Source organism: Patagioenas fasciata, chromosome 12 (assembly GCF_037038585.1).
Source record: "Patagioenas fasciata isolate bPatFas1 chromosome 12, bPatFas1.hap1, whole genome shotgun sequence".
Taxonomy (NCBI): domain Eukaryota; kingdom Metazoa; phylum Chordata; class Aves; order Columbiformes; family Columbidae; genus Patagioenas; species Patagioenas fasciata.
The window spans coordinates 14,631,323-14,654,383 of record NC_092531.1 but is presented as its reverse complement, the minus strand read 5'-3'; the positions used below and the strand labels follow the sequence as shown (position 1 = coordinate 14,654,383).

The 23,061-nt window shown below is 41.4% G+C and overlaps 1 protein-coding gene across 4 annotated transcripts in view; it reads left to right on the top strand.

Moving 5' to 3' along the window:
* The first annotated feature begins 480 nt into the window (after window positions 1–480).
* The window catches only part of MAP2K5 (mitogen-activated protein kinase kinase 5), a 125,797-nt gene continuing 103,216 nt past the window's right edge, over window positions 481–23,061 (top strand). For 3 of the 4 annotated variants that reach the window (XM_071813945.1, XM_065847553.2, XM_071813947.1), the window contains exons 1-6: window positions 481–728; window positions 6,654–6,702; window positions 11,391–11,458; window positions 15,930–15,999; window positions 19,858–19,898; window positions 20,598–20,665. In XM_071813945.1, coding sequence (XP_071670046.1) covers window positions 594–728; window positions 6,654–6,702; window positions 11,391–11,458; window positions 15,930–15,999; window positions 19,858–19,898; window positions 20,598–20,665 — 431 coding nt within the window. In that variant the 5' untranslated portion in view covers window positions 481–593. The remainder of the gene's footprint in view (window positions 729–6,653; window positions 6,703–11,390; window positions 11,459–15,929; window positions 16,000–19,857; window positions 19,899–20,597; window positions 20,666–23,061) is intronic. The other variant, XM_071813946.1, reaches the window with a different exon arrangement.

Genomic DNA, 23,061 nt, shown 5'->3' with positions numbered 1-23,061 from the left:
ACCCAAGGGACTGGTTTGCGTTGTGTCCAACTGGGAGGGCCTGGGCAGGGATATATGGACTGTGGCACTGGTTTCTCTTCACGTATGTGTTTTTGTGTGTTAGATTGGATGACCTGAGGAGAAACACTCCATGAGTCCTTAAGGAGAAGCTGTTACTGGACAACTCAATACTCTGAATTTTGAAGATGGGCAGCACTGAGGACTTTGCACGCTCTTTAATTAACGCAGGAATCCGAGCCTGACTCTGCTGTCTCAACAGTGAGTTTCCTGTTACAAGCAGAAGTAAAGTAAGGGGAAAAAAAAAAAAAAAAAATCGGTGGTTCTCCGCTCCTCAGGCGGTTCCCGCTCCCCGGGCTGTCACAGCGCTGAGGGCGCCTCCTCCCCCAACATGGCGCCGCCTCTGCTCCCTCCTCCCCTTCCTCCTTCTCCTCCTCCATGTCTCCCTCCTCCCGGCCCCTCCGTTTTGGTTCCGGGGCAGCGAGTCCTTCCTGTGGGCGAGGCGGGGCGGCACATCCCGGGCCCAGCCGAGCAGCCTCGGGCCCCGCCGAGCAGCCCCAGGCCCCGCCGCAGCATGTGAGCCCGGCGGGGCGGGGATGCTCTGGCTGCTCTGCGGCCCCTCCCGCGCCATGGAGAGCCAGGCGCTGGTCATCCGCATCAAGATCCCCGACGGCGGGGCTGTCGACTGGACCGTTCACTCGGCTCCTCAGCTGCTCTTCAGGGACGTGCTGGTGGGTCCCGGTCCCGGTGCCCAGGGAGGGGACGGGGACGCTGCGCGGGGTCTGCGGCTCCGTGAGCACCGAGCGGTCACCCAGGTCGGGTGGGGACAGTGCTAACAAAAAACCTCCCTGGAAGGCGAAAGGTGTTGTTGGTTTTTTTTGGTGGTTTGGTTGGTTGGTTTTTTTCAGGGATGGGCTTTATGCTAACTGAAAGTTTTGGTGGGCAAGTGGCTCTAGCAGAGGCTGACGAAAATGAGGGGTTTGGGGCAGGGTCGGTGCCCTCGGGTTTGCGGGCTGGTACCGGTGCTGCACCACGGGGTGGTTTTGCTCTCGGTGGGGTGGTCAGCAGGACCCGAGGTGCAGAGCAATGGTCCCAGACCCTCTGAGGGTCGGTTCCTCTGAGTGCGGTAACAACGGGGGCCATGAGCATCGCTTCGGGGTGATCCAAAAAGTTGTCGTTTGGAAATTATGAACAGTGCCTCCCTGGCTCGGGCATGGTGACTGTGGGCTTTACACATGAGCTGTGAGTGTTCTTGCTTTTGATGATCTGGCGCGTTGCTGTGCTATGGTTTTGCTGCATTTTCCTTGCCCTGAGCTGCCCTCAGCCCCTGCTTGACTTATATTATCCCCATCTGCACATCAAGTATATGAGGATCCTCTGTTTACTCGGAAATGGCAGTGGATATTTATCCCACTCACTGTTGCTTCTTAATTGCAGCCTTAGCGTAAAGAAAAAATCTGCTCCTGGTGTGCAGGTCATACTTATTTTCTTCAGGATCTCATCATCTTTCATACATAACACATTTCAGCTAGAGACCCCATGTGCCCCTCTTTCTCAAAAGAAGAATCTTCCTATGCCACAGATCATGTGTGTATTTAAATTTTTCTGTTAATATTGGAGAGAGGTTCTCCTGATCTCTTTCAATGTGGTGCATTTTACCAAGAAGATATGAGGATTAAGGGATTGATTTGCTGGAAAATGTTCAATGTTGGGCCTACAGAAGATTGCAGAGGTAATTGGAGCAGATGGCAGGTGTTCCAGGTTTCATTCTTCCTAACGTTTGGCATTATCCAAGACTTTCTATAGATGGAGGAGAGGGAGCAGAACTTTCGGCAGATAGAGGAGCGGTTTTCCCTTGTAGATTGCTGTGAGTTTCCAGTGGTCACACAGCCAGCTGGGGACAACCTGCTCAACCCTAAAGACAAGTGACACAAATCTGAGCCAGATTTACTCCACATTCTGCTTCATGTTTTCCTCTTTTTCCGGAATAAAGTGAGATAATTGCTGATGCTTGGCTTATCCTTTGGTGTTTTAGAATTATTGAAAAATTAAGTTTGGTTGTATTACTTAAAAGTAAATAGAGAAATGTTGTCAGGTTGAGGTCATGGCTTTGCAAAACCAATCTGCTTTTTAGTTTTCGTCCTTGTTGCTTCAGCATCAAAGCAGCTTGGGCCTCAAACTCCACCTGTGTAGACTCATTGACAAGTGGCTGAAGAAAAGAGCTGCTTAAGCTTAAACTGCATATGGAGTTTACTCTGAGGCTGTGGCCCTACAGGGTACTGGCCCTTCAGGTGCTCCAGGAGTCCTTCTTTGGGGTGGCAGGGGGATGTGGGGACCTGTGTGTAAAGCTGCAGTAAGGGGTTCAGGCAGCACAGCTGCAGCTTGGTGGTCAGACCGTATCTCTCTCTGCACCTGCAGCTTCTCTTGTAGTTCCTGTGGCTGCTCTGTCAGGTTGCAGCTGGGGCCAGCATGTGGCTTTTTACCCGAAGTTAAAATGAACCTGTGCGTTTAGCTCGGATACAATGCTACGAGACAGCGTGCCTTTTGGAGACAGATCTCAAATAAGCAGAGGTACGATAGTACGGATGTTGAAGTAGTTCTGACACAATGCTTGTCTTGTTCTGCATCACTATCAAAGTCATTGAGAAAAGATGTTTCTGATTTTTTCCCCCTCTGCACACAATTTTGATGCTCAACTTAGTTGTTTGTTTGCAGCCATCTAGCAGATCTACGGGACTTTAAAAAATGTATTTCTCCAGTTATAAGCAGGTTGAGCTTCATGTTTCGTGGCATAGGTGGTAGTTTCTCCAGTCAGCGGATGATGGTGGAACATGACAGGCGTGTACGTTTCTGGTTTTCTTACAAAATCCCAGTTTCTGTCATTATCCTTGCATTCAGCAATCATCGATGTTCTTCCCAATCTTCTGTGATGTTTGTGTAGGACATTGCACACTGAGGCAGCCATAAAACGTCTGATGATGTCCCTTGCCTGTGCTGTAGGCACTCGCAGCCCAGCCAGGCCCAGCTGATGGAGCGAGGAGTGAACCCTTGCGCGGTTGTTCCATTTAGCAGAGCCCTATGGAGAACAGCAGTAAGTGGGTGCCCACATGTGCTGTTTACTGTTGTACGTGTTGCAGGCTGAGATCACTGTGTTAATGGTGGTTTTGAAAAGATGCAGCTGCCACAGGTCACCTGTGGTTCAGGTCACCCAGCTCCTCTGCAGACGTGGGTCTGACCTGGGTCATGAAATTATCTTTGAGAGGAGCAAGATTTTTTTTTAACATGGTTTTTGTTAATTTAGCATCCCAGAGATGTGAACAACCTTGTGAATGCAAATGAGCGTAACCTTGCAGCATCTCAGGCTGGTGTGCAAGGTTATTTCCATCTCCCTTTTACAGAGAAGAAGCTGGGGAGTGGAGTCACCAAATATTCTGTCTGTAACCGTAGCATAACATGTTGGAGTCAGGAGTCTGATGCTTAGTGCAATGCTTTATGCACTAAATCACAGGATCATTTTGGTTGGAAAAGACCTTTACGATCGAGTCCAACCGTTCCCCCAGCCCTGGCACTACCCCATGTCCCTGAGAACCTCATCTCCGCGTCTGTTCAACCCCTCCAGGGATGGTGACTCCACCACTACCCTAGGCAGCCTGGTCCAATGCCCGACAGCCCTTTCCAGGAAAAAAATGACTCAGTTCTTAATTTTCAGCTGTTCTAATGCTGTTTCTTGAAGGGGCCTTTACAGGTATTACAGAAATCCTGATACCCACAGGTTGGTTGGTGCCAGTGCTTGGCCTTGACGTGGTAGGACAACGCTTAACCCATGGAAGCGGTGCTACTTCTGTGCTTTACCTTGGGCATTTTCTGGATTACCTTCTTAGACTGGGTGCTAAGAGCTGTTCTTCATAATGTCACTTTAGATATGCTCTGTGTGTATCAGCTTTGCAGACCTGCAGGTTACTCGTAAAGAGATTTGTTTTAAAGGCACCACTCAAGGAATTACAATGAGTTTTGTTTTGTTTTTTTTTTTCATCAGGCTGTCTAGGTTCGTTTGCGGTCACCAGAGTATTTAAGCACTTGGTGTTAATTCAGGATAACTCCATGATGTCATACTGAGATAAAACAAGTTTGAACAGAAGTGAGACTGAGGGCCATGATTTCAGTATTTACACTGTTGTTTAAAGTGATGTTTTCACATTTTCTGCTTTCTTGCCCCAAAAAAGTACTCCACAGCTCTTCTAGAGAACAGATTTGGAGTTCTTGCTTCAGCTGCTGTTTCTTGATTTTTCTTTTCATTGTTAGAGGCTTTTCACTTTTGTATGTTAAAACAGAAGCTGCTGTGTCTGTGAACCCACTTGAACAGTGTCTGCAAGTCGTAATATTTTATTGCTTGTGGTCTTTGTTGTGATAGTAAAAAATCATCACGCGTAATCTGTTGAAATTTAGAGTAGTCCTTTAAGCTCGAGTCACTGAGAGGTCTGCTCAGTGTTTGAGCATGGAAGTTGTATGTAGGTGATAAAAATAATATATGGTAATGGGAGCACAATGTTGTGATTTCCGTCCCAGCTCCTGCAAGGCACGTTTTTCTCAGGTGCATCTATTAATAGAAATTCTGAAAGCTGCAAAGTTTTTGTGACCATTGGTAGGGTTTTCTTTTAAACTATTCACACCGTAATTCTTGTCTTAACAACAAATATAGTTCCTAAATTCATGTACTTGGTTATCACTCATTTTAAAGAATCCCAATATACAGAAAAGGTTACTTTGAATGGGAAAAAATAAATATAAAAGAATTTATCACCCACCTCTTAAATACAGTTCATAAATACCCCAGAACTGGGGTCCTTTTCTGATAACATATTTTTAATCCATTTAGTGGAAGCATCTGTGTGCCCACATAATAAAAGTGTTTTACAAGTGGCTTAAATCTAACACCATTGAAGTGTTTGCTGAGGAATTCTCAATGTTTAACTAAACCGATTTAGGAATAATGAGTTAACAGCACAGTCTTCTGTTTAGGCAAAACTTTAATTTCATGTTAGGGCCAGAGGGTCCAACTGGACTGGCTGTTGGCAGAGGACTGACAGAGCTCGCACACCCTGTACAAGTATCAAAATGGAAGAGTTTGTGTTAATTTGACAACATTTTTATTCCTCCCCCTTATTTTCGGCTCCACAAGTTTGCAATCTCTACTGGTAGATTCATTAGGTAAGCTGTTTTGCACATGTTTTGTCTTTTTGTATACAATTAATAGTTTCAATTACTATTGATTTATTTTAGCATCTGAAATGAAAGTACCAGAAGAAAAAGTTTTAGAAATGCTGTTTGCTTCAGTTAGCTGTGTGGAAATCTTGAGGCTGCTTTTCCTGCTTTCTCATTGTATTAATTGAGTCTCTTTAACGTTGCACAGAATGTTTAATTTCCTGGGTTTAGGCTAAATGAAAAAAAAATAGAGAAAACAAAAGTGACAGGGCAGCGATCACTAAAGCTTGGATACAGGGGGGTGCTTAGCACCCCGAGATGCTCACAGAGTATGTACTTCCATAAATACTGGTGCTCATTAATTTCTAATCACTTTGTGGTGCTGTCAGTGGAGTGATTTTCTGAACCGAGGCAGCAGGAAGGAGAAAACCCACGCTGTGCGTTTCTGCCGTGCCCTGACATGACATATTGCAGCCTCGTGAGGGCTGACAGCAGCAGATACGCTGCGAGGTCGCGATGATTTCAGTCTGAGCAGAGATTTTTCTTTCACCGAGTTTTGAGTAAATACTTTATGTAAAGGAAAAAAAAAAGAAAAAATTAAAGTGTGTTTTGTGATGGGTTTGCGTATGTGCAGCTCAGACCTCCCCTAAGACAGGGATCCTGCCAAGGCTGCGGTTGCTTTCCAGCTTCGTACTTCTGCTCCTTTGGGTATTTTAACCTTATTTTTCCCAAGGCAGCCGTTGTATTTGAATCCATCCACCAAGTTTTGAAGAAGTTTCAGTCACAATTAAGAACGATAAAGAGTCCCGCAAACTTTCCGGCGTGGAGGGGAGCGCTTTGCTCTGCGCAGCTGCTGGTCCCACCATGTCCCTGGTGCTTCTGGGGTGGAAACAGCAAAAATTTCTTCAATCTTGCAGCTCCTATTTTTAATTGAGCCCTAAATCTAGCTATTCAGGAACTGCAGGCGGGGATGGAGTCATGGGATGAGGTTACTTTGTGATGGAAGGGAGGACCAGGGTGGTTTTTTGGAGGTGGCAAGGAGGAGTTGGAGCGATTTAAGCAGATGGGCTGAGGGAGAAAATGTCCTTTCTCAAGTAAAAAAACCTCTGGTTTTATGACTTGCCTCAATGAGTTAATATACATTTTTCTACAACCTATGGACAAAATCAATTCTTGAAACTGCAAGAACAGACGACACTGACTTATTTGCATTTATGATTGAGTTATTTAGAAAGAAAACAGTTTTTTCTGAAGGCAGCCTGGAGAGGAGGGAGAAGAGCACCATGATTTGTACCGATTTGTGTTGTGTGTTAAAAGTTTGTAATTTCGGGGCAGTGGTGAGCAACAGGACTTCAAATCTTCTGCCTGCACTGGGGACCAGTTAAGGTGATTTACTGTAAATCATCTCAGGCATTTGCCATTTGATATATAGCTCATTCTTCTTCACATTTTAGGATGTCATCGGTCAAGTTTTACCAGATGCAACGACAACAGCATTTGAGTGTAAGTATGACTTGTATAAACTGTCTCCTTTGTTACGCTATAGAGCTGTCATTTTTTAAATAAATAATGTTTATGTTCATTATACATTACAGTTAAATATTTATGCATTAATGCAAATTTAATGATGATACTGAAGTAAGCAATATTTTATTATTTAATCACATCTCGAATGAGCATATTTCTACAATATAGCTTTAATTACCAGCATGACCTTACCGTGCTCTGGCTCCTCACTACAATTATATTGCTCAAATTAAATGAAAAGTATAAAGTACGTGTAGGTCTAAGTTTAAAATTTTAATCCTCCACTGAAAGAAACCAAAAGAGCAGGAGCTTCTACGGAAATACGGTACAACATACAGATTTTGTATCGAATATAGCAGCATATTAGAAATTAATGTTTCCATTCACTGGAACAGATATCTGGTTTTTGACTGCTGTGGGTTTAGTTTGCCTTTTTTTGCCGTTTCTCCTTCTGCTGGGCCGAAGCAGAAAAAGCCATCGATTGCGGGTGTCCATGGTGATACTTGCACCTTGTGAAGGGGGTTGTGTTGTGTTTTTGCTGAGGGAAGCTCTTGGTGATTGTTAGTGCAGGTTTAGGCTTATATCTGCTAAGATCTGTTTCAGCTCTGTTCTTTGAACCCTGCTTTTTGAGTTTTGAGGGGATTCCTGGAGGATTGTCCTATCTGGAGAACAATAAGCTGCAAAGGCGAGTCAAACATCTGTGTCTGCGGGGATAAGATACCAAGTAGCGTTCTCTCCAAGTGCAGAGGGCTCCTACTGTTCCCTTTTAATGTTTATTATTATTTTTTTTCTATGTAACTGTTTTACTTTGATAGAAATGAAATAGCAAGAAGGTTCTGGAGGGGACTGGGGCTGTTACACGAGTCAGGTAGTGATGCTGAAGGTGAGAGAGCAGATATAATGAGATAGGGCCTTGCAATCTTATTAGCAATACTCCATTTTTTTAGAGCTTTATAGATAATTCTGCATGTAGATAATCAAATGAGGTATTGTTTTATGGTCCTTAAAGTACCATTTAGTGCTTTTTCTTTTTTTTTCATGTTAGTGTTTTCCTAAAACACCAGCAACCTAAGAACGGAGATTATAAATGTTATTTCTCCATAGCCTCAACATTTCTCCTGCCCTGCTTTTTAAAACAAGACTTTCTGAAGAGACCTGAGCAAAACCAGGCTCCAGAGCATGCCCTTCTTTTTTCTTTTTTTTTTTATGTTTTGTTAATATTTTGTTTTCCGTACCTCCCACATCACACATTAGCTTTGGTTGAACTTCATGCACCAGTAGCAGTTGCTGCAATCAGGGCAGTAGCCCATATTAATGGTACCATGTGTAGAACTTTTCCTGGAAATACTTATATCATCGTGTCTTCTAACATCTGCTTCTGTGCTTTCAGCTCGTGTCTCTAGTCTGCCATTTACATCTGCACAAACCCATTTCCCCTGCCATTTAACTGGCATCTAAAATATGTTATGTATATTGATGCGTGATTTTTTTCCTGGTTACTTTTTCCATATCAAGTGCCTGGATTTTAGCGGTTTAAGCTTTGTTCTCACCTGCTTCGTTGCTTCTTCAGCTGTGGGTAATTGCCATCCTGCGCAGGCTGCTCCACCGTTTGTTCAGTTATTGTTATCTACAGTGAACCAGCCATCGCAACTCCTACCTGGGGCTGCAGTTCTCCTACTCTTGGACCTTTATGTGGATTTTACCGTCATATTACACATCGCTACAGCTCAAATCACTCACAACATATGGCCTGTTATGATCCTTTTCTCCAAACTCTGCCATTTTCTATATTTGTGACACGCTGCAGATTTTGCGAAGATTGCTTCATAATATTTGTTTGCCATCTGCTGCACTCTGTTTGGTATCTTGCAAGGGTTTCTTCCTCCATTTTAAGTGACATTAGCAAAATCCAACCAGTACGTAGGATTTTTTTTTGTTGTTCTACTTTTGCTTCCCTAATGTGCTGGAAAATCGTGTTCTGTGCTCGCGGAGGAGCCTGGAAATCTTTCTGAGCCCATGTGTTTGTATCTAGTTTGGGTTTGGGCTCTGCTGAAATGTCCTGGTAGGATGACAGGGGATCTCTGCGCAGATACGAGGGAGATTTTCTTCTGGTTTTGCTCTTTGCAAGCATTGTCTGGCTGGTTTAGATTTGGCTTTTTTAATACCTTTTGGCTTTTTCCTGCCTTTTTGTCAACCTATTATTAATTTATTCTCTTCAGAAATTTTGCAGTTCTGAGAACTTCAGAGTTAATTTCTTCATAATTTGAAATGAATAATGGATGATATTTATAAACATTTTGTAAGTGGGCTGTAAGAGTTTTCCCACTTTTCCCCCACCCCCCTTTTTTGATGCTCCCAGCTCAGTCTGTTCCCTCAAACCAAGTGCATTTAATGGCTTTTATCTCTGTATATTCATCTCTCTGTGTCATATGTTTCCTCTCTTCTGCATTTTACTCTGATCCCTCTTGTTGATTCGCGGCATTTGTTGCTTTCACTGTTCCGACAGCTGCTGCTTCTGCCTTTCTTACCCCGTTTCATGCTGCAATGGGGACTTGGGTTTGGGCCAGGCAGCGGTTTTACAGCTCCTCCCTCTTTCTCCCTAAAACATTTCCAGGCAAGGAAGCAATTCAGTTTCTATCCACTAATTCTTCTTAATCTTTTCATCATTCGTGACTCGCTGCAGGCTGGCAACCCCAGCAAGTAGTTGTAGCAATCTGGTGGTTCACCAGTTAAATTTCCACAAAACGAGGCTCTTGTAGGATGTAACAGTTCTATCCAGTTCCTCTGTGTCCCATAGCTCTCTTCCACTACATTTTTAAAGTGTAATTCCAAGGGGTTTATGTTACATTTTACTCTGATTTCTCTTGTTGATTTGCTCTTTTTGCATTACTTTGCTTTTTATTTTTTTTTCCTTATAGCCTGGAAATTACCTGCAAGGTTTTCACAGGCAAAGCAATCAAACTTTTCGTGGATAATTTTAATGTGTTGACTCGGATCCCTTCCCAGATTCTTGTACATAACTAGGAGCAAGAGCGAGTTTTCATCCAAGGGCATCACAGCACTTTTTGGTGCTGATGTAACATGCAGGGACTGCAATTGCAGAGAGCACATATATCACAGTATGTCGATAGACATGGGGACGGACAGACAGACACACTGCTCCGGTCCTGACACCATACAAATGCACCAGCTCATCTCCATGTATTTAAATATTTAATAGGCATTTGAAATGTGGTGTGTATGTTGCTCCTTGGTGTCCCAGCACACGTTAGTTTGGGCAGAGCGGCTTTCGGACCCGCTCACTTGCAGCTTGGAGTGCGGGCAGGATTGCTCTGCTCCGTCCGTCCTCACGTGTGTGGATGTGTCCTGAATCACAGCAGTTTTCAGGAAGAGGTGGGTGTCTGGGGCATTTTAAATATCCCAACTCGCATGGGCCTGTGTGCTCGAGATTCCTGCAATAGATCTTTTCTGGTCAAAAAGGTTGTGAATTTGTCAGCCATTCTTTGGGATTGGTTGAATGTTCTGTGATTGTTTTATTTATAAAGAGCTCCCTCTCCAAAGGGGGGGAAAAACAAAGACTAACAGCAACAAAACACAAAACCAAACAAACAAATCCACCACCCCCAAAAAACCAAACAAAACCAAAAATGTAAAACTGGGGTATACACCAATGTGCCTCGTGTGTGTGGTGTTTGTTTTATTTTAATAAGTATTTAAGGAAGATATTTAAATTGCAGCAGGCAAGAACTGGAGACAAATCATTAAGCCCTCCCGTCTCCCCCAAAGCTAGAGCAATAAAAAGAAATTACCATTTTGTAGCTGATTTGGAGGTGAGGGCCCCATTGCCCCCCTGGCACAGCTGTCCCGTCGGTGACACTGGGGGAGCTTTGCAGGGGGACCGGGCCTGGACAGGGTGGAGGAACCACACAAGGTGTCTCGGCACCCGCCGTTTGTGACACTGGAGCTGGTGCTGATGGGGGAGATCGAGCACCCCTGGTAAATCCGCACCTGCTGAATCCCACCGTATGTCTTTGGAAAGTCTATTCATCCTTCACATCTTCATGTTAATAATTCGTTGCAAGCACTTTGTTCTGCTGAAGCAGAATCTTGCTCCCTTTCCGTGGGCACTGAAGCAGCCTCTTTGTGCCGCAAGTCCCTTGTCCCCACGTTTGTCACTGTGAAACCTCCATTCCTGGGCGATGCTGCTCCTGCTGCCTCTTCACCAACGCGATGAACAGAGACGCAGGCTGATCACAAAATTCATCTAAATCTCTATAAACGTTGCAAATTTGCATCCAATGAGAGTTTTTAGGTCAGCGTTGCCGGGTCACAAAGGAGCAGAGATGTCTGTAACTTGTCACAGGGATGAGGACGGGGTGGGAGGAACGTGACACAGGGCAGGTGAGTTGAGGTGGGGTTGATAATAAGACCAGAAGGTTTTGGTGGGAGGAAAACTTTTTTTTTTAATTTCTAGTATTTCTGATGAAAGAAACTGCCAAAACTTCATCAATGCTTGAAATTATTATACATTATTATTTCAGAGTACCTGGTTGCCTGTATAATTGGCTTATACTTTCTTCATATTTTTATCTACTTCTAAAAGTTGAGCTGAAAACCTTACATACTAAAACTTCCATTGTTTTCTTCCATTGTTTCTTTGTTAGATGAAGATGAGGATGGTGACCGAATTACTGTCAGAAGCGATGAAGAAATGAAAGCCATGCTATCCTATGTAGGTACAGTATAACAAATGCTGATATTTTCCATTATTATTATTTTCTGTTTGTGTATTTTTGATTTGATCAGTGTTAACACAAGCTGCAGTAAGTTCACAGTGCAATATTCCTGCAGTAAGTTCACAGTATAATATTCCTGTATTAAGTGTGTTTAAAAACTGCATCACACGAGATATATGGCCATGCCTGACTTTTTAAAAAAAAGAGACTTGTACACTTACTGATCATATCATAAACATTAAGAATAATGCCTCTTAATGACTTTTGCATTAGGTATAGTGCAGGCTAAATGGACTATCAATTTCTTGTATTTTTTATGCAGTACTTAAAGTAACGGCTCATTAAAAATGAACCCCTGGGCTCTAAAAATTTTTCAAAATCTACTTTCATCTGGAGACTGTTTCACCCCTCCTAACAGAAGAGTTTCATTGTAGCTGCAGGCTCAATATTCATAGAGGATTTAAAGATGTATTTTCTGGTTTTTAATATGAGATATATGTGTGTCTGTGTGTATCTTTATATACCTGGATGTGTGTAAAATCTGTCTAGATACCTATAAATATAAAATCTGGCTACAGAAGTAAACTATGCAGTTACTTATTGAAACACAATAATTTGAATATAGCTTCAGTGTGTCTGTCATGTTACAGATATAAGTGAAAAAAATAATTTAGCATTTCATTTCAAATGGAATTGATAAGCAAAAAATAACAAATGGGTGTTTTCTCTCTAAGGCAGATGTAATGCTGTTTCCTTATGAAGTGCACTTCTCACTCGGTTAATGGCCCTAACTTGGAACAGTAGAGTTTGGCAAAACAATGTAGTTTTGGTGTGTGAACTCAGCACATCAAACCTATCCATGTTTTGTGGGACGGTGGCTCGTGTTTTCCAGACTTCAGTGAAATTCTGTTCCTTTTGGTATCTGCAGAGATCGACCTGTTTCTGCACCCCAATGCTGTTCCCATGCGAAGGCCCAGGTTGGGCGTTCGTCACCTGGCTATCTCCTGGTAGACCCAGATTTAAAGAGACTTTAGTCACCGCCTGTTGCTTAATCCTGGGCTGAAAGAAGTTCAGGTTCCAGCTGGTGGTGATTGATCTCTGTGAAACTCCAGAGATTTATTAAATAAGCCACTTTCATGTGCAGTTTTCTTTCCAGAGGAGGAGAAACCGTTGTATTACAAGTTTGATATTCAAGAGTGTAAGACGCTTTTCTGAAAGAAAGAAAGGGAAAAATCTCGTGGCAGTCAAGGGAGTTTGTGCTTGTTTGAGTTATTTTATTCTGTTTCATACAACTAGATCACTGGTGATGCTTCCCCGCTGGAATTCCTTATATTTCTCGGCTTAACATATAAAATCGCTGCCATTTTTGCTGTTAAACTGGAAAACTTGAGTTTTCCTGGCACGGTCATGAGATTAATCATGCCTTTTGTAAGGTCATCTTTCTGCTGTGCTTCCAAGCTCACTGTTAAAGTTTCAGTACATTAGAGTTATGATTGCTCAACTCTGCTTTCCCTTGAAAATTATGGGATGTCTGTAAATGACTTCTTTCTGCTTCAGCAGCTTTTCTTCTCTGAAAATTTTCCCTTCAGTTTTGAACTAGTTTTCTATTTGTGTTGCATTGATGGTTTCACTTTCTAACACCCTATAGGTGTCAATTTGGGATATGTTTATAAGAAAACAAGTGTTCTTAGCCTACAAGAAAAGGAATGAATCTACTGTAATCTTGAATAATATGCCAGGGAAGAAAAATACTCATTTTTGAGTATTTTGGGGCCTTCAACAAATATTTGGAGGATCCAACAGCTGCTTAAATATTTATAGGAATTTTGACATGGCGCAGTTTGTTTCCAGTTCTGCCAGCATTCTCCAAAACCAAAGAAAAGGATTTTCTTTCAGTTTAAGAACAAAAAAAAAGAAGAGTTCCCTGATCATACCGGTCTTTTCTGTGCAAATAGGACACTATAATTGGGGAAGATGTTTTGAATCTTGCACAACCTCTTACATTTAAGTTCTGTGGGTTTCAAATTTGACAGTAATTTATTTCAGCCAGTTCTGGACTTATTTTAGAATATGCAGAAATTCTTGGTACTATGCCTATGCAAATATTGTAGAATGGTAAATAAAATTATTTTTCTGTTGTGCTTTGCGGTTAATTACAGACAGACATTGAGCAGCGGTGAAGTTGCACTTCAGCTCTCGCCTCGTATCGGTATAAAAAGGCAGTAATTTTTTGACAGCCACTGATTGGAAAGTTGCTCGCAGCTTTCTGAAAGCAAGGGGTACATGCTCTGGATCAATAACTGGCAAATTTTCCATTAAAAAGAATACCTGAACAATGTTCCAAATAGCCAGTGGCATCTTAATTTTCCGTGGAAACCTCAAATGCTCGTGTGTGGAGGACAAGTCATTTTCAGACAATTTTTCCAACCTACTTGTTAACAGTTATTGCTGTCCCAAAAGGTTGACAGCTTACATGATTGATATTTCATTTACTTGTCATCACTGCTTGAGTAATGGAGAGGGCTGTGGTTGGTTTGTTTTTTCCCTCTCTCTCCCCCACTTTTTTTTTTTCCAGGGAACAGTCTCATGTATGGTTTTTTTTAGTTGATTATTCTAGAGACTATGTACTATATGTTTATACTGTGTAGATATATGTCTTCAGGTCATAGAATGCCACTACGAAAATGGTAATTAAAAAGCTTTTCTTAAGCAATTTTGGCCCCTGGTGGAGCAGATTCTTGCACAGTTCCACAACTATTAGGTACAGGTGACACATTTTTGTGAAGGGATGTGGGGACAGGGAGGAGGATTTGGCATGTTTTTCATGACCCCGTGATACAAAATAATTCTATGGAATAGTCTTGACTCCTGAAAAACCTCTTGATCATTTCCAAAGAGTGGGATTTTGCAATGTGTAGCTTTGCTCTGTGTAAGCACAGTGAGAACACAGGTCATGCAGTTATTACACTCATATGAATGAGATGTCCCCCTCAAAAGTCTTGTGGTGAGATCGTAATGAGGGAAGTGCTTTTAGCAGCAGATGGACGAGATGTACACACAGGAGATGGATCCTTAAACCTTCAGCAATTTTCTTCATAACAGTATTTTTTTTTTACAAAAGGGAAATTTCTTCCTGTTGATGTGAACATGAAAAACAGAAACACTGAAAAACTTCTGCACATCAATTGACAATGGTGCCCATGTAACATCTGCTTACTATAGTTCATGTGTTTAATCCCATTGTAAGAGGAAAGACAAGTGTTCTGTAACATTAAGTAGTTAATAGACTTTTGTCCTTTGTAAGTTGCGTAAGTAAAAATATTCTTGCCCTATGAGAAGCCATTGATGTGAGCGAAATACACGTGTTTGATTCCACAGAGACTGAGAGTTTATTTTTTTTCTTGTTGACATCCATTCTTGCCAGTTTGAGTAATAGTATCACACAACGCCGGTAACAGTGACACACTGAAGTATTAGACCACACTGGGCTGGTGAGAATTAGCATGAAAGTCAGTGGAGCTACACTGATTTATGCCACGGAGATCTGGCCCACAGCCAGCCCGTTTGCTTCAAAGGCGTTCGGTGGTTGCTTTGTGATGTGCTATCGATATTTAACACATGGCGATGAGAGACGTATGGGTTATAGACGGTAAACACGTAGCACGGTCTGTCTCCTGCCCTGAGATCGGCTGGTTGTGATGTTAAATCTGGGGAGATCTAGATTTATTTAATCCAAATGTTTAATTCTTCATTTAGTGCTGTTTTTCGTCCTCATCCTTGAGCTTTCCAGGCTCCCTCACACCACATGAGACATTTTCTGTCCTCCTGGGTCTTGACGTTCTCAGATACGTTTGCACCCCTTTTTGTCCATTCTGAGCCTTTCTTTATCAATAACCTTCCCCCCTCCAGCTCATTCCTCACAGTCCCTGCAGAGCAGTTTTGCACACCCTGCTGTGCATTAGATTTATACGCCGGGGCAACGTGTGACATCTCTGACGTGGGATACGGCCCTGACTGTGCTTCAGCGTCACGTGTTCCTGGGTAGTTTCCAGATTCCTTCCTCTTTTGGAGATCTCCTAATTGCACTTTTTTCTTTTTTTTTTCTTTTTTTTTTTTTTACATATTTACAGCGTTTCTTTGTTTCCACGTTTGACTGGTTTTTCCCAGCATCTCCAGGTGTGGCAGCTGCTGTGTTTGCTGTAAATGTTTCATTTGCTCATCTTCTGAAGTGCTCCTAGGTTTCAGGTGGGCCTAAAACTTGCTTATCTGAGCCAAGACCAGGTCCCTGTGCTGGAGCTCATGTTCCTCTGTGCCACTTCATTGTGTGAAGCTGCAAATAGTAAGAAAGCGTTCTAAAAGCTGATATGTACTATGGCAATTAAGAAAAAAATGAATTAAACAATCCATAAGTGCTCTTACTACTGTTCATACATTACTGAGTAATCTATTTCTTTAATCTCTTTGCAGTATTACTCCACTGTAATGGAACAGCAAGTAAATGGACAGTTAATAGAGCCTCTACAGATATATCCAAGAGGTAATGCTTAACAAATTCTAATCAACAATGATGATATCAGTAAACTGTTTCATCAACACTTATGTTTTCGGGAGGTTTAAATGCACATAACATGATGTTTACCTCTTAATTTGGATAGAAGAATTCATTATTGTGGGGAGCGTAGAGAAAACTACATTTATTGCATATAAAATAGCTAATTTACTGGAGTAAATTAGACTAACAAGAATCAGTTTGCATGGTACATATTTATGTACATTTAAAAAACTCATTGGTGGTGGTTCTGCATGTATTCAAACCAAAGCAGATGAATAAGTTAAGGTTACGGTACTACAAAATTTGGGTTTTGTTAAGATCTTTAATATCATTAATCGGTCGAACAGATTTGGAGAATGTGACTGTCATTGTTCATTTTGAACATGGGAACATGTCTGTCACAGAAGCTCAATACATGACATATTTTATTAGAGATTTGGGCACTTGGTGGTATCAAAATGATCACTAGTGCTTTAATAGTTCTCCTGAACAGACAGAGATGTAATCAATTATGTGGGCTGAGACAATTAAAAAATAGGTCATCTACATCCTGAACAAAAAATTCATAGGCAGCTCGTTAGGTTTTTGGGAATGCACTGCTCCCTCGGAACTCAAATATAGTTAAAAAAAGACTAATATGTTACGTAACTCCGCTGATTCATTCAGATGCTCTTCCCATCCAGTCGTTGAATCTCTGATTCTTAATTGATGAAACAGATAAGGTTTAAATTCTCCAAGTAAATCTCCCAGCAATAAATTAATTGAAATAATTAAAAATTAAACTCTTCTCACTTAACTGATATTATACAAATAATCATACTCTGAGCTTCCCAATTAAACATTCTAGACTTCCATTACTTACAACTCTCTGAAGTTTGAATTGGGCAATTAACCAACCGCCTTCTCGAACACATGCTAATAGTGTCTCAAAAGGAGGCTGGTTGTCCTGGTAGTTTAGTGCACTCCTGTGGAAAAGAGACTTGAATTCAAAGGGAATACGGAAATACATGTTTTTTTTTTTATGGCTCAGGCTAGCAGGATCGGATTGAGAGGGGGACTCCCAGATGTTTGAGCTGCAGGACTCTGGTGCAATCAGCAGGACACGATCACAGAACCTCAGAAGGGTTTGTGTTGCCATGAGCAGGGACATCTTCACCAGCTCAGGTTGCTCAGAGCCCCATCCAGCCTGGCCTGGGATGTCTCCAGGGATGGGGCATCCACCACCTCTCTGGGTGACCTCGGCCAGGATCTCACCACCCTCATCATAAATAATTTCTTCCTCATGTCCAGCCTGAATCTCTGATCCTTTAGTTTAAAACCATCACCCCTTATCCTATCACAACAGGCCCTGCTCAAAAGTCTGTTCCCATCTTTGTTGTAGCCCCTTTTAAGTACAGAAGACTGCCATAACATCTTCCTGGGGCCTTATCTTCCCCAGGCTGTGGTGGAGGAAGCTCCGTTCTGCCCCTTCTCTCTTCCGAGGCTGGTATGCGAAGGTCTCAGCCTTTCTCCTGGACCTGTCTCTTTCTGTGGAAGGCCATTTAATTACTGATGTACAACCTGTCTAAAATCACTGACCACCACTTACAAGAAATAAAATGCTAGGCTTTCGTGTGGCTTGGAGATAGAGTGGATGATCCTAGGTGGGGGACCCTTCTTGGAAATGCAAGACAGTTAGATATCTTTCCCCTTAAGCAAAGAGTTTAGGTAAGTTGTGGCATGCCTGAGTGTTCAAAGGGGCATTTTGAGTTTAGAAATTGATCTAAACTTTCTTTTCAATTCTCCTTTTGGGTCATTGTTGAAGAACCAGCCAAGTGGATTCCAGCTGCTTTCTTCTTTTTCTGTCTCCTTTACACCCAAGGATATTCTTCTTCAGCTGTACAGATTGAGAATTCATCTCCGTGCTGCTGAGGATACAATCCCCATATATTATCTCTGCTTTTTCACTGTTGGCTCAACCGCACACGTATCTGCTGGGTATTTCCTTGCAGGTCGCTTGCTGCTTGCTCTGAATTGCTTCAGAGCTGAGTTGCTGTTTCACCTTTTCAAATCGCCTTCTTGAAAAATCTGTTCTTTCCAGGTTGCAGTTTTAAAGCTGCTCTGCACTCCCTTTGTACCCAGGCCACTGCCAAGTTCTGTTGCTGCTCCTTTGCAATAGTGAACAAAATGCCCTTTTCTGCCTATTTTTTTTCCTGTCTTCTTGTCCTGCCTCTCTAATGAACATCCCAAATTTTGTTAGCACAACCACTCTTCTTATATGCCCTCTTGGCCTCGTCTTTCTACGTGCTGCAGTTTAAAGCCCCATCAGTAACCTGCAGCTTTTCTGCCTGTGATTTAAGGTTTTCCCTTTTTAAGAGCCCAGTCTCCTTTTGAGTCCTTTTCTCTTTCTGCCTCTTTTCCTTCTGGGGAATCCTCTCGGCTGTTCTCTCCAGTCAGCTTCTGAAAAATCCTGTTTGCCGTAAAACCTGCCAGTAGTAAATGTCCGTGTGCCATCTTCTTACCTTGGCTGTGCTGTATTCATTTCATAATAGAAAGATCTTGAAGGGGACAGATTGGTATTTTGTCTATTTAAAATAAAATGCATTGTTGCTGTCTAGGTAGCAAGACTCAGAGTTCGTTCTTCATACTGAAAATAAACCTCTGTGTATACATATACATAAACAACGTGTGTGCATGCACACATATATTCTGTTTGTTCTATATATCCGATCTGTGGCATGCAAGGTGAATATACCATTCAAATACGTATAATAAAAAACATTCAAATATATATAATAAAAACCGCTCTTTTAATATCTTAATTCAAGTTAGTTCAAAATGTTGATTTTAATCTATTAGAAAAAGATGTATGTATTTTAGAATAGTTTATTGTCTTCTGGTTGCCCGCAGTATCGTAATACTTTTCCTCTTTAAGATGCACATGCTAATCTCTCCCATGGCTTGGCCCTAACTGATGTGTTTAATAACTATCATCTGTGTCCTTCTGACTAATAAATAGTTCCGTTTCCTGCTGTCAAAATTGAAGTGAAATGCATGTGCATTAGAGAAGGAGAAAAATCAAATTTGTCCCTCCTCAGACAATCAATCACAGGTGACAGGCCCTTTAACATACCATTTGTATGTTTAAAATGGGAACTGTCTGTAACTTGTATCTCGAAGCCTTTGTGGCTTTAACATTTGACAAAAGCACATCCGCGGAATGGAGGAACAAGGCAATACGTAGTTTGAGAGACTTCAGAAAAACACTCACTCCTCAAGCAGCACATCCCTCTGTAAACCCAGACATCACAACGTGCTGTGTTTGTGTCCAAAATATGGCATTTGGAATTGCATTTATCCAGTATTTAGTTTCTGGAGACTCACTGCTGTTGCCCCTGACATGTTTTTTCCACATTTAAAACAAACTGTCTGCGTTTGACAGTGTGACTAATTCATGATGTGTGGCAGCCGATTCCTTTAAAATACATCTTGCAAATACTTCTGTTAAATGCCAGAAAAAAAATCTAACGTGAAAATATAGTGACATAAGATATTGATTTTAATTTGAATTATAAAAAGATTCTGATAATTTAAGCCAACAGTTTTCTTGATTTTGATGTGTTTTAAGCAGAAATTAGAATTTATATTACATGGTGTCAGAAAGCTCTTAGCATTTATAAATGCTCACTCCTGCAAGTTAAAAATCCTGGCTCATAATTCCCACTCTGGGTCTTGTGAGGCACTTTTCAATCATTTCTCTCTGCTAATTTTGGTGTCACCCTCATTTCTTTTTAAAAGATTCATTTTGAGCAAATTTGTAAATGGCCCTGATGTGTTCTACAATTTAGTCAATTACTGTTTCAGCCTGCAAACCTCCTGGGAAACGGAACATACATGGCCTGAAGGTATGAATTTCAATAATTGTTTCAGTAAAGTTAGATGGATTTGTAATGCTGTGTTCCACTTATTGAAATGTCAAATAAAACTGCACTTTCTTGAGCTCTGACAAGCTTTTTTTTTTTTTTCTGAGGGTGGGAGAAGGATTCATCTGCTGGGTGTTGGCTGCAATATCTATATATACAGTTTTATTAAAGATGGAATTGCCTTTATTTTTGTTTTTAACCTCTGTTAATAAGGTCCCTAAATTTTAATAGACAGTTTATCAAATAGCGTCTGCTACTTCTTCAAAGAGTTGAAGAAACCCCAACATATTCATTTAATTTCAATAATTTATCTATGTGTGGAATGCACTGCAATGGAATTCTTGTAGGTGGTTTGTTTCATTTGAATATGCTTATTGCTTCTGTAAGCATGCCCAGTTTGAAGTGCAGCAAACTGGAAATATATTACATGATTATGTCATTTTAAAAATGAGAACAAATGGTGGACATATATTTAACTAAGCGTTCAAGATAGTATATTGTAGTCCGTGCATTATATAGCCTGCTAACCTACATACAGGCAAGACCTCAACTGCCGGCATGCCTAGCAACAAGCTAATTAACCTTCGTAGTGAAATGAGAAATTCGTGGCAAATTACAGGTTAATTAGAATAGTGTCCTCTGAACACAAACGACTGATAAAGATCCTTTCCCTGCCTGCAGGTAAATACGCGAGCAGGGTCTGCTAATAATAGCAGTTCAGCGGTCTCGGATTCCCTTCCAAGCAATAGGTAAGAGTCAAGAATGGGAGCTTATGTTTTGTTTTCTTTTCTTTTATTAAAGCAAAATGGAACCTTGTGTGTGGTAGTTGCCAATGATAAGCTTGATGCCGAATAACTTCTTTCAACATGACTGCTGGGCACGCAGGAGCAAAGAGGGGAAGGAGAAATTACTTTGATTCATGAAGCTTGTTAGACTCGTACTGCTGGTTCTTCAGAATCCTTTTCTGCTGAAAGAAATAAGTCTTTGCTGGGTGTTTCAGGTGGCTTTGTCCTTTAGAAAGCACTGAAATACAGTTTGTGGGTGAGCTCGTTTGTTTTAGTTGATCTGATAATCACAGTTTACTGCAAGGGCTGTTTGTTCAGATCTTTGTTGGTTGTATCATTCCAGGGTTCTTTGATTTTAAAATTTGATACCTGATTCAGTAGGTTTATTATTTTGGGGTAAGTTTTTTGAAAAGTTTGAACAGCTTAGGTCCCCTGTTTCATACAGTGTCAGTAAAGTTTTGAAGTCCATCTCCCTTTCTTTTTAGATTCCAGTCCTAATTTTGAAACCCGTATTAAGATATTAAAATGCAAGAGAACTATTTCTATTTTCTCCTAGAGATCTGTTTTTAAATACTAAAGCATAAACTCCCTTTTACTACATGAACTGTTACAGGAAGTCATTATACTAAATATTGATGTTAAACAAAAAACTCACTAAAAAAAACCTTGTGTATTCTTGAAAGGAAATAAACAAGGTCTGACTCCATCTTCTTCATATAAGAGCATATTTGAAATGTGGGAATAGAAATCTCTGGAGGTCACTTTCAACCTAAATTATTCTATTCTTCTACGAAGCAGATAATATTACATTTATCTGTGCATCGGCGTGCTGCTCCCTTTTCTCTCTGAGAGTGTTTTGAAAAGAAAAAAAGAGACAGAGATGAACACGATCAAAGGCAGAGTCACGTTGCATTGAGCACATTCGGTCGGTGAAGCTCTGGCTGCCACCGCCGAGTCCCACCAGCCCCATATGGGATGTGGGCGCCCGTTGCCGATACCACCTTGTCCTGCAGTGGGTGACCCATCCAGGTTCCACTAGAACTGTTTTCGATGCTTTGTTTAGCAGCTTTGCTAATTGTAGAGATTAAAAAAAAGCCAATACCCCGTATCCATCTCCTCTGGCAAAGTTTGCTCCATCCCTTGGGGGAGATTCGCTGTGGGTTGCAGAGGTGAAGATCCTGTCCAAGACTCTTAAATCTGAATGTCTTATGAACTGCAGTTCTCCGCCCAACCTCTCCTAACACTGAGCTACATAAAGCTGTTTTCTGTCACTGTTGTGCTTTGGCTTTCAGCTCTTCCTCTACTTTGAGCTTGTTCTTGAAGGGCGTCGAAAATGAGGCTTCTAGAAGATTCTTGTCACCTTATTTGGTGGTTAATTGCCATTCCTTTTCCGAAACCTTCTGTGCTATGAGTTTTGGTTTTGAAGTAATTGAAAGTCTCTCTTTGTTTCATGTTCACAAATTGTTAGTCATGAAAGATGACAAGATCAACTTATGTTTCCTTGGAAAACTTATTTTTTCTTTAAAGTAGTCGTGGGAACAAGAGGCCTATTAAAGAACAAAGCCACCAAATACGAAATCTGTGTTTTCACTGTTCTTGTTAATAATGATCTGTGATCAAGACACGTGCACATGCCTTTCAAGAATATATTATTTTGTACTTTTTTTTTAACTTCAGTGATAAGAGCGGAATGTCTCTTTGAGATTAAGTTTGGCAGACACGTTGCTACCCAGGCAATTTGTTGTGTTGAACATACAATGAGCAAAGTTTGTCAGGGAAGGAGGTGAAATGCTGCTTTGTGGGTGGGTGGAAATGGTTTGAAGCCATCAATAGTTTTACCTACAAAACACACCAAGCTGATAGTTGTGGTTCATTAAAGTTCTCTTGCTAGAAGAAAATAACATAGATCATTTTGTGTAATGGAAGATTACTGGCACAGGGGTAGTTTCTCCTGAAAAAACACAGGGACTGAAGCAGCAAGGTGACCTGGAATGGATGCACATGACAAGTTGGACTCACCCCCCTTTAAATTTGGGTTTGTCCCTGGAATGATGCCTGTATCGGGAGATGGACTCACCGGTCTGCGGTCAGGGGAGGTGGTGAAGCATCATCCCTGGCACACCTTGCTGCAGCAGGTTTATAGGGATTATTGAGGGATGATGCCTTAAGGGGTCTTAAAACAAACTGAAGCACCTGAAAACTAGATGTGAACCTTATTTTCTCCTTGTTTTTTGAAGCAGCTGGTACGTGAAGGTCTCTCTTTTTCTTCTTTGAACTGACAAGCAATAGTTTGGATCTCAAAGGCTGATATAGCCTGGTATCTAAAAAAGCTAGTTTGTAAAGGTGAAAAATATATTGAT